This window comes from Scatophagus argus, chromosome 14 (genome assembly GCF_020382885.2).
Source record: "Scatophagus argus isolate fScaArg1 chromosome 14, fScaArg1.pri, whole genome shotgun sequence".
NCBI lineage: Eukaryota > Metazoa > Chordata > Actinopteri > Scatophagidae > Scatophagus > Scatophagus argus.
This window is the reverse complement of record NC_058506.1, coordinates 4,835,562-4,852,092: the sequence shown is the minus strand read 5'-3', so window position 1 is coordinate 4,852,092 and position 16,531 is coordinate 4,835,562. Positions and strand designations below refer to the sequence as shown.

The 16,531-nt window shown below is 41.0% G+C and overlaps 1 protein-coding gene across 7 annotated transcripts in view; it reads left to right on the top strand.

Moving 5' to 3' along the window:
• The window catches only part of LOC124071282 (vacuole membrane protein 1-like), a 56,965-nt gene extending 49,029 nt beyond the window's left edge, over nt 1-7,936 (top strand). For 4 of the 7 annotated variants that reach the window (XM_046411826.1, XM_046411825.1, XM_046411822.1 and 1 more), the window contains one exon: nt 3,738-5,208. In XM_046411826.1, the coding sequence (XP_046267782.1) occupies nt 3,738-4,005 (268 nt within the window). In that variant the 3' untranslated portion in view covers nt 4,006-5,208. Of the gene's footprint in view, nt 1-3,737 lie in introns of all 7 variants that reach the window. The other 3 variants (XM_046411827.1, XM_046411828.1, XM_046411824.1) reach the window with 1 other exon arrangement.
• Nucleotides 7,937-16,531: the final 8,595 nt, after the last annotated feature.

The following is a 16,531-nucleotide window of genomic DNA, read 5'->3' as shown; positions in this document are numbered from 1 at the left end:
ATACCTGCATTAACAAAAATATAAGCAAACTCAGCTGTTTGAGCTACATCCCCCTTCATGTCACATTCAGTATATTTAATCGTGATAAACATTTTAAATGCTAAATGTTGATTTCTTTAAATATCTTTACTACAATTTTGCATTTTGCATTTTATGTGTTACCCTCTGGCTTCTGTTGTTCATTACATCTGATGAGTTCATAAACACACACGTTCTTGTTGCATCTAAGTTTTCAAGAAATAGATTTTAATAAATCTTTGAGAGATTTACTTTTGACTGCTATATTTTTCCCTTGTTTCTTTCTAATTAATTTATTGTATAATTTAGTGACTAAATAGAAATCTCTTTGTGGAGCAACCATCCTTTGCCCTTCTATATCCATAAGCCTTCATGTTTACTATTTGATGTTGATTACGAAATTAACTATCACACACATTGCTTATGTTTAAGAATATGTGCAGGTATGTAAAATAGTCCCATAGTGTTGATAATAAGCCACATGTATTCACTAGGAATCATTTTTATAACCCAAGCAAGTGGAGCATTTTATGCATTTTGCACAACTTCTGGAAGTAATTCAATCAACTGCAGAACAACTGTTATAAAATTTGATAGGATTCACACATGCAGGCTTCTGTGGTTATATAACCACCTACGTTTTCAGACTTTTTATAATTGTAGTTATGAACAATTTTAACTACCCCAATTTTTTTCTCTTTAGAAGAAGAAAGTGAGAGGAGTCATATGTTAAAGATCCGCTTGGATTAACTTCTGTATTTGACAGTAAATTTGTCATGCCTATTCATATTTTTGGATACAGACATACAAAAAGGAGGATTCTCATATAAAACACATCATTGGATTGCATATTTGAAATAATATACAGCATCAGTTTGTGTTAAAATCCATATTCAGTTTCTCTCCTTTATTGTCACATTAAAATGAATGATGAAAAAACTGTTAGAAGACAAAGACTATTAACTGATTCTCATTTCAGGCACTCTTATGGTCAAACTGTTTCAACTGCCCATGTCACTAATTTCAAATAAAATTAGAGACATGAATATATGAACTTTATTTTCATTATGAGTAGCTCTGCATTTCATAGATTTAATTGGAAACAAAATTATTGGAACTAACTTGTATGTCCTTCTGCAAGACTACTACGCTTTATTCTTTAATGTTTTGTTTTTTTACTGAATTATACCCACCATAAATTGACATATGATCAGTTTTTGTTGGAAATGAGCCTTTATATTTTATACAGGAATTTGTCAAGAGCTTTTGGAGCGTTAAAATCTGTGTAAAAACTTCCTGGTTTTTAAAAAGTGCTGAAAGTAGTTTTGTTCAAACTGATTTATTTCCCTGTTTCTCAAGGCCAAAGTGTTTCAGAGTCTTACTGAGGGAAAAAGATTCAAGTGAGGAGTTTTTCTCTTACTCTAACTTAAAGCACGGGATTGTAACAAAGCAGTTAAAGTTTGTTCAGTTGCTGCTGAGTAAATAGTTTAGACTTAAGGCTTGCCAAATTACATCTTATGGCTGTTATAAATTTCAGATTCCAGTTTTTCTCTCCCTCACCTGTTCTCATCTTATAAAGAACTATAAATACCATTTTAATTTTCCTAACTTTTACTGAACATTAAAGTCAACATTTATGCTATTTATTCCGTATATTCAATCCATGCACAAGTTACATACATTTATCATTTAATTCATAGTTAACAAGAAGGTAATTTTATCTCCGATTAAGAAAGTTACTCTTCTGAAGATGTTCAGCACTGGTACTCACGGATTTAATCATGCACACACTCACAGTAGAAATTCTTAAATCCAACCATCTCACAACCCCTTCTGCAAAAAGTGAAAATATATTCCCAAAAAGCACAAAATCATCAGATTTTTAATGGAAAGACCAAGAGACAGTCCTGACTGTGAGGCATTAAAAACGTGTTTTAGACTGCTAGCTTTGAGCTTCTTTGTTGGTGGATTTGCCCAGGCTCATGACTCAGTATTGCTCATCGTGTAGGAGATGATTCGCCCGCCATTTCTGAAAAGTGTTTCTCTCACGCTTTGTTCTTGCCTGTTTACTTCTAGCTGCTGAACTAGTGTATTCCTCCTGTTTTGTGCCCTTTCTTGTGCAAACTCATGTTTCGCCCAGGTTATATGTTTTTTAAATTAGTTTGCTAAGGTTCTGTGTGTGTGTGTGTGTGTGTAGATGTTAGGAATTTGTGAAGTGGGGGATGGGAATAGGAGAGCCTTTGTTTCCCTCCAAAAAAAAAACTTGCTTGATTTTTGATACCATGTGTCCTAACCATTTTCTATTGTGTAATTTAAAGCGTGATCCAACCGGTAGACTTCCTGTCTGCTTTATGCCCATTCACATGTAGGATATCCATTACCTGGTATAAAGTTAATCATTACTAAAAGGCTTCCTTGTTGTAAACTCATTTAACACAACCTGTTTTTATTCTCACCATAGTATAGGCGTGTGTACATGTGTGTGTGTGTATGTGGAGGTGGGGAAGGACGGAAATGACTTGCCTCCCTCAGAGAAAGTTATCAGCTATAAAGTCAACCGTATGTGACATGACTACCCACGCAAATCTGCCCTAAAATCTTTGATGTGTCTCTGAGCTTTGATGAGACCTCCCCAACATGAACAAAAGACGTACATGTTGAACACAAGGAGGAACGTTTTGAAACAATAGCTCTGGGGATGTAAGCGACTGTGTATAGCCACAAAAGAGAATAAGTTAAGGTCTTTAGTATGTATTTGTTTAGTGATTAATCACTAACTCCAGCCTAGGGATGGGCCACTGATTCGCTATTCTAGGGCATTCTTTGCAGTCTCTCGCGTCTTTTTTTTTCTGTGAGAGTGTGTGTATGTGTGTGAGGGGGGGGGGGGTGTGGGGGGGTAGTATGCTTGTAAAGGGTTTCCTAATATGGGCCGTCTTACAGGAGTGCCCTCCCTCTATGGGCCATCCCCCCCAGATCTCAGCCAGTGATGACACAGCTCGGGTACGACTCACTTCCTCATTAATTGGTTGAAACCAGTCCTTACAGGAACCGCTTGTGATAAATGTGAGAGTTCTGAGAAGTCATTCATTTCTCCTCGCTGCAGCGGCAGAGGAGGCACTGCAGGGGAGTTGAACGAGTTCACCGATGTGTGTGTGTGTGTATGAGAGGGAGAGGAAGCCGAGTATGTGTGTGTGTGTGAGAGAGAGGAGAGGAGAGGAGAGCGGAGCGGGAGAATGTGGGTGACTACTGCTGCCGCGGCTGCTGTATGGGGACCGGCCAACTTTATTTCTATCTTTTCTTTCTTTTTTTGATTTTCTTTTTCTTTTTACTGTTTTTCATTTTCTTTTTGAGCGGCACTATTTTCTGTAGCTGGGGTACAGTCTGTACTTTTTTTTTTTTTTTGCTCAGTATGTGTGTGTATGTTTGCGTGTGTGTTAGTGAGGATGAGCAGTGAAGGGATTGCACTCGTTGCTCTCTCCGTCTTTCTCTCGGAGAGAGGAAGCAGGGGAGAGCGACACTGTACAGGACATAGGACAGCATGCCTCCCTTTGTTGCTGCCCTTGGGCTGGTGAGTAACAATGATGTGACGTGATTTGTGCCCCCCCCCACCCCCCCACCCCCCTCCCTCCATGCCCCCCTCCACCCCACCCCCACCCCTTCCCTTTTTCTCTCTTCTTCCTTCCCTCCCTCCCTCCCCCCCCCCCTCTTGGTTGAGGCAGAGCTGTTCCACTGCTGGGTGCGGCACTGCAGAAGCCCTTCAGGGAGTACTTGGAGGCCCAGAAGGCCAAGCTGCACCATCATGCTGGAGAGGGGATCCCAACTGTAAGTACAGGGGCCTCAGCCCCCAGCTCACAGACTCTATTCATTCATGTGTGCGCGCCAAGAAAAGAATGCGGCCCCCTTACTTTTGCCTCTTTCACTCCTTCTCCCTCCACTTTTTTTGTGACCCTTTCTTCTCTTTATCTCAGCCTTCCTTTATATCTCTGACCCATTTTCGCTCTTGAACACAGTTCTTTCTGTTTTCACCCTCTTTACCTCGACCATTTCCTCTCAGTTAAAATTTCAATTAAAATATTTTCCGTTTCATCCGTGTTTTTTAAACCTAATTTTGTGTTTATATGAGAACTGTTGATGTTGTAGATTTTACTATAACCTGTAGTGATACAGTAGATTACAGAGGCTTGTTTAGGGCCAGAATGACAGAGTAGGTTAGCGCTGCACTGGGCAGGCTAGAGGGGAGGGAAGAGAAAGAGGGGAGGAGGACAGGGGCCAGTGTGGGGTCTGGCTCCACTCGCTGTATTGAACTGTACTACTGTAGCGCGGGGCGTGCTGACTCATGCTTCATCTTACCAATTGGGAGTGTGTGTGTGAGTGTGGTCACTCCCCTGTGTGTCATACACGCACTTGCACTCGGTGCCCCGCCTGAACCCAGCACTGACTGTAGACCAGGGCGGGGGCCCCCCCCCTTCGTCAGTGACAATCCATCAAAACCCCCCTGTCTAGAACAAAAAGAGCCAGTTGTAGCTGTAGCCTTTTTCTCTTTCATAGCTTTTTCCCCTCCTCTCCGTTTCTCACTCCCTCTTTCTCTCTTGCTCTTAGTGATTCATTGAATACGATTTTTCTTTTTTTTATGCGCTTACTAGGAAGGAGAAGAAAAAAAAGGACAGACTGAGTTGCACAAGGACAGATTAAGGCATTTCTAGAACAATGTTCCTTTTTTGTTGTAACTTGAGCCTCCAGCAGTTACAGGAGAGAAGCGGCAATTTAACTTGGTGGAGGCAGGCTGCAGGCTGGGGTCAGTGGGGGCGTTAGGAGGGAGGACGGCGGGGGCTGCCGCGTGTTTTATTACCCCTGATCTTTATCTGTCCTGCACATGGAGCTGGATCCCCACCTAGCCTACAGCATCAGGAGCAGAGGGGAGAGCAGGGTGTGGGGTGAAGGGAGGGGGTGAGGGTGGCCCTCAGCTCACTGACCGAACTCCTCTCTCCCTCTCCCTCTCTCTCTCTCTTTCTCTCTGCTCTCTCTGCTCTCTCTGCGGCTCCTGGCAGGAGGAGAGCTGGCTGTCGTGGCTCTTTGAGAAGGTTGTGGTCATCATGGTATGCTTCTTTGTCTGCTCCATTGTCAACTCCATGGCCCAGAGCTGCGCCAAGCGCGAGCAGCAGGAGAAGTACTCGGAGGGCAAGACACAGTGAAGGCCAGCGAATGCTCATGGAGAACCATCAACTTTTGAAGCTCCTCACCTCGTTTCTGCTGCATTACCTGAAACAAAATATCAGCCTCCATCTGGTTTCTCTCTTGTTATTGTGGCAACTTGTTTATGTTGAACTTGGACTTCCATTAACTTGCTTCTGAAGGTTTTGCATTTGGTAGTGATTTCCACGGTTGTGCTCTGTAAGGTAGGTGCTCAGTGGGGTGCGTGTGAGTAAGCTGTAGCGTTATTAAGTGTCCGTGTTGGTGCTTTTAGCAGCTCCTGAGCACGTGAGAAGCTGCTGGCAGTAATTCTTCTTAGTGAGGCCTTAAGCTGCACTGTTCACTTCAGTAGAGGAACCTTAAAGTCTTACATGCCCATAGAGTCACTTGAATTCACTGTATTTGAATAAGTTAGGATTACTACTTTTGATTATGTGGTGCATGTTCTGAAAAACCAGCATCTTTAAATTAATTTGTTCATTAACCTATTTATTTATTATTTATATTTGCTGCTTTAAGGTATTGTGTATTTATTACTATACTGTAGAGTTGTTGTGCAATATTGGCTGCAGATAGATAAGACATGTAAATGGTCTGTGAATAATTGTGTCCACTTCAGAGCCATCCCATTTCTTCATATTGTAGGAGTCAATTGTGGTTGAGATGTTGACGAGTGTTTCATGCCATTTGTGGGGCTTTAGGTGGCCTCTTCTTTTGCGGGTGCAGTAGAGCTCATCTCGGTACTTTTAGGTGAGAAATGATAAATCGGCCATGAATCACCCTGCTGGTCCCTTTGTCTGCCCTTATTGTTCTGCTTCCAGGAAGAGAGCACGAGTCAGCTCGGGGCTACTTTACCAGATGCAGCCATATATTGAATCAGATCTATGTCCGTGTGTGCGCGTGCCTGCGTGTGAGGCACAGAGCGAGACGGAGATAGTAGGTTGCGTGGCTGCCACATTTGTTGCTCTCTCTTTTATCTTTTATGGATTAGGACAGATTGTGCTCCACTAATAGACTCGGAGTTTCACTGAGAGTTGTTCTACAGCAGATAGTAGCTGTCCCCTTTAACTTAGACCCAGTCTTTGTCACGTTACTGTCTTTGTTTTCACTTGTCTGTGGAGATTTTTTAAAATTCGTTTTACTCCAGATGAGGACAACGAGTTCATGCTTGATCTTACCTGAGCAGCTCCTAATACAAAACTCTACATTTCGTACGACCACTTTTTTTTTTCTTGGCTCATTGGATAACGTCAGCTGGCTTTCAATACATGCAGTACCTTCTTTTTTTTCGTAATTGCCAGTGAAATGTGCTATTTTCTTCTCCCTCTCTGTACCGCTGCTGTGCTACGCTGGACTGAGCACAGTGGGCGCTAGAGCAGGCACAAGCAGGAGGGAGGAGAAAAAAAAAACCCTCAAGCGCACAGTGAAAAGCGTCTGTGCCGTTACCTCAGCTGAACCTTCAGATGAACTCGTTGCACTGCCCCAGTCACGGAGCCAGGAGACGAATCACTCGAGTAGATTCAAAACAGAGGGGTACTGTTGAGCGAGCTGAACCCTGCGCTCTGCACCAGCTCTAGCCAGAACATTCACATCTCCTCTTTCCTTCTGTCATGGTAAGTCGGATTAGGATTCTTTTTTTTTCCTTTTTTTTCCCCCATTGTTGTCGTCTGTACATGCGTCCCTCACTCTCTCGGCCTGTCAGATAGCTTATCAGACTGGTGTTGGCTGTTAAGATTGCAAGGCGACAACAGTCTGTAGGCTGTCTGACATTTCGGGCTCTTTCATCTGACCAGCATCCTGTTTTGTCCTCTTTCTGTTATTATCATTGTCTCAGTTAGCATCACTTCCCATTTAGAGGTGTGTGCTGCAATGTCACTTCTCTTTATCCCAACCGCTAGTGAAACGTCAGAGACATGGGTCTATTGTTTATTTCCTTCATGCTGACGTCTGTGAGGGTTTTATGTGGTTTCATGTGGGGAACTGTGTTTTCTCATGTTTGCAAATGCAGATGTGATATCAATAGTGTACTTCTGTATCTATATGAGTATGAGTATGAGTGTGTGAGAGAGAGAGAGAGAGAGAGTTGGCTCTGTCCTCTTGAATTTCCAGAGAATCCAGACAGTACACACCTTATTGCAACACATCACATTGTGACACCCTGTCCTAGGTATGGTACACTTAGTGCTCTCCCCTTCCCTTTTACACTTCCCTCTTCTCTTTCACAGAGTACTTTCTTCTGTTGCTCAATACACACTTTTTGTAGGAGGCTGCATTTTATTGGAACAACTCTCTTGAGGGGGTGTTTTTCTAAGAGCCACAAATTGGTAATTATACAAAGCTGAAAATCATTGCTTGACCAGTGGATACTTTTGCCGCAAAGCCTCAGTTTTATTTTAGATTCTTTTTCTTTCTAGAACAGAGCAAAAGGGTGAAACTTTTTCCTGGTCATAAAAGCAAAATCATTGGATAACACTGGAATGGCTCGCTGGCCTAGAGAGTGTTTTTCTTGGCAGTTTCAGGATGTCCCGTTCCATAAGGGAGCCCCCTTTTGGCATGCCTGTCTGAATGTTGTGTGTGCATGTTTGTCTAGAAATTCTGTTTATATTTCTATGTGTAAGTGCCTGTATTTCTTGTCTAATAGATCTCTGTACCTGAGTTATTTTAAATGTGTATGCACTGTTTATTTTTTCCATCTGCTTTCACTATAAATAAAGTCTGTTGAAAAGAGGATTTCTGTTCTGTTCATTATGTGATAAGTCTTGACCACACTAGGCCGGTGTTGACCCTCCAGTCTCCAAAGAATCTCACGTGTCAGCCAAGAAAGAGGAACAAGGAGGATCCTGAGTCCATCACAACTCCAGTTTCCCCATCTAATGTTTCACATCCAAACACTTATCACATTACTGATTTGCTCGATGCACACTGACATCATCTCCATTTCAGATTCCAAGTTAAGCCTTCGCTATGAGTTGTGAGTTATAGCTACTCTTATGCTCCTGCCGCTGTGCTCTTCAACACCGTATTATTGCAGTTGTACTTGTAGTAGTAAATATTAGTAAAGTGTAAAATCATTTTACGCACAAATTGTTTTCTTGAAAAGTTATTCGACCATTTAAAAAAATCAAGATAGAAAAAAAGCATATTCTGTTGACATTATTTTAATAAGCATTTAATGCTAAAGTTCATGCGTGAATCATATTATTAATCATAGATAAATTCACATATCGTACATTATACATTATTATGCAGTTTATACTGACTTTACAGTCATATGGTTCTCGTATTTCATATTTTTGATCTCAGTTCTTCGTGGTTATGAAGTAAAAAATCAAAAAAAAAAAAAAAACAGGAACCTGACATCAGCGTGTGAGCACACTGTGTCCCGAGGTCAGATGTGTGTCCTGCCCTCAGAGACCCCTGTTGAGAAAAGTCCTTTTCCCAGAGCGGCCACACCCTAAGCACCATGAAGATGACTATTTCCACCCACCTCACCCCACCCCACCCTACCCCGGGGCTTCGGCTGAAAACCCAACATGCAAATCCTGCCTGTCCAAACAGGCTGGGGGACTGGCATTCAAATAATGACATTGCTTTTGTCCTTCCTCTCTTTCTCTCTCTGATCTCTCCATACGCTCACATACTGTACACTACAGTTGTTATCCAGTGGCGCTGGTTTAATTTCTAGCGTCGAAACACCCCCTCACCACACACACACACACACACACACACACACACACACACAACCACCTCCCTCACTGTCTCGCTCTCCCGTTTTTTCCCCCTCCTTGTCAGCAGGCTAACCACTGAGGGATGCTGAAATATCACTGACTTCATCCACCACCCACCCACCCACAAGCCCACTCTGCATTTGGTTATCCACTTAGTTCCTTTCACACTCTGTCTCATTAAATTATGCTGAGCATGTGGATTTTTTTTCATTCCTTTTTTAATTCTAAATCATACTAAGGTCCGTTGTTTTTGTAAGTAGCAGTCAGAGGGTCATGACGGACCACAGTGGAGTGAGCAGGCAGACCGACGGGTAAAAAGGTACTTACCAAAGGAAAGTTCCAATTTATGGGTATGTCACACAGGATTACCCAGTGTTTTATTTACAGAAGCATTTTTAGAACGAGAGAAGATACAGTATCATGCTATGTAGTGTGTAGTGTTACACTGAAGAAAGCTTGCCTGTAGTTTGATTTTTATTTGTATGAGTATTAATAAAAAATATTTTCTAAACTCAGAATGACAATGTCACAATTAAATAGTGAAACACTGAGTATTAAAGTTTTCATATAGCCACTTCAGGGGAAAATGTGTTTTGCTTATTGCTGGATCATTTGAATGTTTGAGCTTGACCGTGCACAGTGGTGTTTACACTGTCTTCACGTTTATCTGCTGAAGGGGCAACATTTCTCTGTGCTCACCTTAAATCTGAGTTTAACTCATGTTCATAACAACATCGTGTTCCAATATGTAACTCAAAAAAAGTGTGACTTGGAATTCTGAAACCTCTGAAACTTTTTGTGGAAAAACAACATTAGGCACAGATTATTTGTCAAAAAGTGCTATTTTAACATGACCTAAATCTTCATAATTTCCATTTGTTGGTAGTTCCCTGATATAATTATGGTTACCAGTTTTTCATTTATTAATTGAAGTCCTGAAATTTAAGAAAGAAAAGGAAATGCACTCTTTTAAAAAACAACAACAAAAGCAAACTACTTAACTAAATAATAATGATAATAATAATAACTTTATACATTTAGTGTTCTAAACAAGTACAAAGTGCTTAGCAATAAAACACTGTAAATGCTATAATAATCAGATTACAGGAAGAGAATTTAATAAGTATAACCGAATAAAACAACAATGCAGTAAGCATACAAAATGAAACCAAAGCAGAATAAAACCATTAATGTCAAAACATATTACATGTATAGTGAGTGTGTGGTTACCTCTTTCTCTGCCATACACACAATTACATGTGCACACACATCATGACTGTGGTTAGTGCAAAGCCCCAGCTCCAAAAGCATTTGTTTCCTTTATTGTGGCTTTGGAATGTCAAGATCAAACAGGCTTATCAGGCTTCAGATTCTGCATAATTCACTCCATCTCAGAGGGGAGATATTATTGGTCTTGTTTGAATTAGATCACTAGGTTGATTCAGAGCTTGAGAGTCTAACTAATCAACAGGCACTTGGCTGGCCTCTTTTGTTGTCTGATTTACAGTTATTGAAATACAAGCATCACACCATTACTATCTAATGTTGCAAGGATTTCTCAGATTGAAAGCGACACAACAAAACATGTCTCCCTGCGCTGTGTGAAACTAAATTATGTGCGGGTATTTTAACAGAGCATAGTTAGGCAGGAGCATCTGCAGTTCCTGCCCACACGGCACCAACATGGCAGCCAGCCCAATGGCTGATGCCAGGTGGCAATGCCGGGGCCCCATGACAAAGCACTCACTTCCGTACTGGAGTGCTTCAGCCTGACATGTTCTCAAGGCGTTAACACTCAAATTCAAATCAGTACGTGGATTTGATGTTGTACTTCCAAAGACAATTTAAGAATTCTGCAGCATAAATCAATTTTTACATTTCTTTAGGCTTTGTCCAGGTTTTTTTCTCTTGTAGGCAAGAAGCTTTCAGAGCAAAAATCAGCAACTTCACTTTCTGTCCACTTTTTGTGTGTGCAGCATGGCCTCTGACAGCAGATCTTTTTCACTATAAAATGGCTACATACAGTAACAAGACAGAGAGGGCTCTGCAGAATGACTCGTCATGCTTCTTGTTTCTGCTATCTTTTTTTCCTTGGGAGTTTTGCCAGGGAAACTGCGTCATTCAGGTGTGTCATAAGTACACAGGGGACATAATTGCTGTAATAGGACTAGAAAACACAATGCGACAGCATGCCTGAGAGTAGAAAGAGCGTAAAATCGTAGAAATGTACCTTGTACTGCAACACAGTCGGAAACAACACACCCCTTTGATGTGAGAAGACGTCACTGAGTGAACTTTTGGAATGCTTGAAATCTGACGGTATGGACTCTCCTCCGCAACAGGTTTTATCCTCAGGCACTTAATGCAGCTTAAGCACAGATTTACATGTCAATGCAGGTTTCTGTGTCATGACATGATGCCATCTCAGAAATATTACTCAGGAATGTCTTACACTGCCTTCCAAGCATACCAGTGCTGGGAATATGTGGTCTGCCCTTTGCATTAGCAAATTAGGCAACGCTAAAATGAACCGGAAAAACTGCTAGTGGATACATATTTGGACAAAGGTTTCAGGTTCGTAGGTACACTGACGGGTGAGGTCAATGCTAATGAGAGCAGTAACTTTCCAGCTTCAGTTAGAATCACAAATGTCATCCTGCTGGTGGTGCTAGATCAGGACATCACCAAAGTCAGTGAGATTCTCTGACTGGGAACCACGAATGTTTGCGTGGCTCACAAAAACAAGATTAAAGTTTTATAGCCAGGCAAGCAGGACTGCGAGGCTCTGAAGCCCATTACATACCAGAAATCAAAAACTGGACAGATGAGAAAAGGAGAGACAATCCCTTCGTACTGTAGACCGTTTCCTGAAACAGTGAGACCTGGGGGTGGTGTCAGACAAGAAACAAAACCCCCAACATTTTGTTATCGACATCAAATGATTTATCATGTCCATGCTCATTTATATCTCATTTTTCATCAGTTTCACCTGCACTTTGTTAGCTTTAGGTGTTCTTAGGCTCAGATGTGCTCATGCCAGATGTTATCATTTCTGTCAGCGTGCAAAGGTCACATTTTAAAGCACATGTTAAAGTTTGATATTTTAGGAAATATGCCGACTTGAGTTTGATGAGAATATTGATAGCACTTTCTTTGTACTCTTTTTCAGTGCTTGCTTCAGCCAAGAGGAGATTAGTTTAGCTTAGCAGACTGAAGACTAAAAGCAACAGCCTGCCTGGTTCTGTCCAGCTTTCAAAAATACAACTAGCAACACCTCTGAAGCTCATTTCCTAACATGTTAGCGTGCTTGTTTCATGTATTAATGAACAGAAATGTACAAACAAGTTGCTGTATTTTTTTATTTTATTTTATTTTACTTCTTTGCATCCAGCACTAAGTACAACGACTTTGTGCTGCCATCTTATTGCGACAAGACTCCAGGAAGTCATACTTTCTTTTTCCTCTCTCAATAGTAAAGCTACTGTTCTGAATTCTCTTTTTCCCCAAATTTAAAACCACTTTATTTCAATGCAAGGAACTTCATGTAATTATTTTTAAGCAAGGTAGCTTGAGGACAGCGATGCCTGAGTTGATGAGCTGCTTTAATGAATGACACTGATAACAGAAACACAGAATTTTTATGATGCTGCTGTAAAAGAAACCGTCAGTCATGTCATGTGCCGATACTTAAGTCCGTATCGGCACGAATGTGAGTGCCTTCCTATTTGTGCAAGTCTGTCAGAACTAAAGAAAAAAATATTTTGCTCTGATGTTTAACAAAATCGAGACAGAAATCTGTCAGAAACACCACAGTATCCTCTGTCTATATCCCGGCATCAAAAACATATGACATTACGATTACAAACTTAAGCTCTCAGCTTTTATGGCATTGCAATCAGAGCTAATTTTAGTCTTGTCCACATACTCTGCATGGAGCCTGTTTACCACATGCAGTGTGGTTGTATGCAGCATGCCCATCAACGTGCTGCAAACAACCACAAAGAGCAAACAAAACCAGACACATCCATGCCAGACTACACAACAAACACAGTGTGCTCCCAGCTCATCTGGACTGGCTTTTCTGCTGTGATATTCCACCAAAGGACTTTTACTGCTTTAACAACCTCACCTGAGGCCCCCAGAATGCTTCATGCTCTCACTTTTTATGCTACATCTGTTTATTGCTAGCCACCGTTGAGCAGCATCAGATCACCGTGCCTATCCTTTGGTCCACAGATCCAACATCAACACTAACAGGATTTTTATATATATAAAAAAACATCTTTCTGGAACTCCTCAGATATCAAGGTAAATCAGCGCTTGACTTTATTTCCTAATCCAATCAGCAATTTGAGGGAAATTAAATTTCTTTAATCAAATTAAACATTTATGTTCTTACTTCTCTTTGTACGTTCCCCTAAATTCTCAACATATGGAAGCCAGCTTCTGCCAGGTTAGTAAAAGAAAACTGTGGAAATATTCGTCATGACGCAAATCAAAATATACTTGGTCAAAGTCAAACGTATTGAGTTGTCATGAGTGTTTTTATTTTAATTATGGCTAACCTTTCATTGTTCAGGTAAGGCAGTAAATGTATGTTTGTCTTACTTTTGTCATTTTTTGTCTTCTTTTGTTCTGGCAGATGTGGGCTTCCACAGTAAAACCTATTATTAGCAGACATTTACACTCAGAAATTACTGCAAACATTTAGGCTAGGCTTCTATTAAAACATATACATTTATAAATATGGTTATACGCATGAGCTTCAGTTCCACTCTTTTTGCTTAATTTATTCACCTCCCCTACTTTGGGTGTAGCCTGCATGAGTTTATGTGTTGGTTTAGACTTTTCAGATATGGTTAACCTGTTCATTGTTCTGAGCCACAGCACAGCTGACCTGACGGCTGACCTTGTGAGACGAGCGGCCCTTTGCATACAAAGAACGTAATATGCAGGAGTTACAGGGATGACTTTACCACATGCTGAGACATTTGACTTTCCAAACTCACATTTTCAGTTAATGTTGCTGTTTGATCCGACCTCTGGTCACATATCTTATCTGCGTTGGTTACAGACTGGGGGACATAAGGAGAACACCTGCTTTTTAACCTTTTAGTAGTATTTACAGGGCAACTGAGCATCATAAAGGTAGGTATGGTACTGAATTAGTTGTTCACATAAAATACATATTATACTAAAACACTTCACAAACATAAACACACAACACTCAGCCGAACACCAGCTGTATGCATTCAAGAAGAACAAATGAATGTCCTTCCACGCTGACAAAGAGGAAACATGCAAAAGCGTCACAGTCAACTTGATATGGAAAGTGATTTTGAATGAACGCGACCTCAAGTCATCACACAGACCTACAACAGAGCTCAGCGACTTTCTACCAGTGTCTAGTCTGTTCTTTTGTAAACATAAACAAAGCTAAACAAAACAGAGAACACGCACTGAAAACATATTTTGTTACCCAGTGCAGCTGGATTTGATCAGCAGGCAATCAACGTAAAACAAACTATCAGATGGGGCTGAGGCAGCGCTCAAAGTAATGCTGGCCTGCAGGGGGTCCTAACTGAGCCTACTGAGAGAGACCGCCCCACCCCCACCCCACTTGACCATCTTGCATCTAAACTGAAGATTTAGTGGGAATTTCATCTGTATAATCATTGTCACCTTTACCTAAATACGACGGAAACCCCCTCCTTTGTAGAACAAAACCCCCCTCATCAGCACTTGTATCATGCTGCAGCTGGGGCACCCTGCTGCCTGCTCCCATCAGCTGTGCTGAAGAAGAACAGCGGGAAGGAATTGCTGACAATTACAATTATTTAATACGCACTTCCAACAGGCTTTCCTGTTTACCCCATTATCATTCTGAATAATCATGCCATACCCTTAGATACTGAAAACAACCCCTGTTCACCAGCCTAAACTGGGGAAAAAGCTGATTTTTTTTCTTTTTTTTTTCTTGATGTTTGGATTTTTGTTGGTGTGCTGTCAAAGCAATACATTTCTTATTATTTAAGTTCAATCAGCTTTTTAAAGCGCATATTGCGTTTTGTTGCTTCACTTGGACGTTTGAGCGATACGCACTGTGTGCAGAGACACTAAATGGTTGTCATCACTTTCATCTGGCAAATAGGGAAAGTTCCTCTGTGCTCACCTTAAATCTCTTGTGCTTGAGCTTGTGACAAAGATGGCAAGAGAGGCAAACGTCACACGTGTGATGTGTGCTCAGTGAAGCAGGAGAAACCTTCTGTCGAGCCGTTAAACTTTAGGAGGAGAAAATGTGCTTTTAACTAGTTAATGTTAAGTTTTTGGTTTTTTTTAGAAAAACCACATCAGCCACAAATTATTATTCAGTGAGTGTGAAAACACATTTTTTTTTTGTTTACTAAATGGAAAAGGATCAAAATGTTTCTGATATTAATAAGACATTTGGTTGGGATTCGGCTGAAGTGTATTGAGTTTGGATAGACACTTTTTTTAAAAATAAAATGCATTTAAAGCGCCTCTGAGGATGAGGATTATGGTGATTAAAATGTTTTCAAATTACTAAAAAAAAAAAACATCTGAAAAGTAGCTGAATGTCTATGCAGCACATTTTAAATATTTTCTCACAAAGTGTGAAATGGTGAGAAAGACGCAAGGCCTGACTGCCTACACTTAAACAACTGAGACATCTTATCATTCCTTGATTATGAAGCCCTTTACATTTCACCGTGCTCTGAACTCGCATGTTCTCCATGATTTCCTCAAAAAGAGGACACGATCTGCTCGCTGTTAGTATCCCGTTCCAATCTGAACCCCTGTTTAAAAATAAAGAATATCACACTCACACACGTTTGTCTTTGAACGTTTTTGACAAAATCTCTTAAAGTTGAAAACATGATCCACTACTCTCATTACAGCGTCAAACAAAGCGGTCACAGTGTGGCTTTTAAAGTATCTACAGTAAAGAAAAATAGGTGTGTTGCAGCTCGGTCAGGTCAGTTACAGTGTCCAGCATCAGGCACCAATCCTGCTCTGCTGTCTCCGTGTCAGGCCAACTTAACAAAGACCTGCTCATCACTCAGCCTGCACTGACACTCTGTAATGTAGCTTTATTACATTTAGATTGTTCTGTATTGTTGTGTTTCATGCACTGTGTAATTACATTATTGTTTGGAGGATAAATCTAGGTGAACTTCTAAACCACTCGGCTGAAAGACTTTCTAGAATAAAATGCATACAGTTTAAATGATCCATTGGTATTTTGTCAAGACCCTGAACTGGAACAAAGTGCTTGTATAGCTACACAGTTGGATTTTAGGATGAATGAAAAATGGGTTTCTTTCCTGGAGCAGGATTCCCTTTTTCTTGCTGCCACCTACTGGTAAGAAAAAGTGGATGTGGACAGACCCTGCAGTGAAGTACAGGGATATACAGCAAACTGATTATGACTGGGCGGAACCCGCTGCAGCCCGAGACTTAACCTCTTACAACGTATAGCATCAGACTGCTATCGTTCACAGCAAGCATCGCGATATGTCGCAGGAAAAGCACAAGTGCCCCAGGAACCAACAACACTGACATTTGCAATCCAT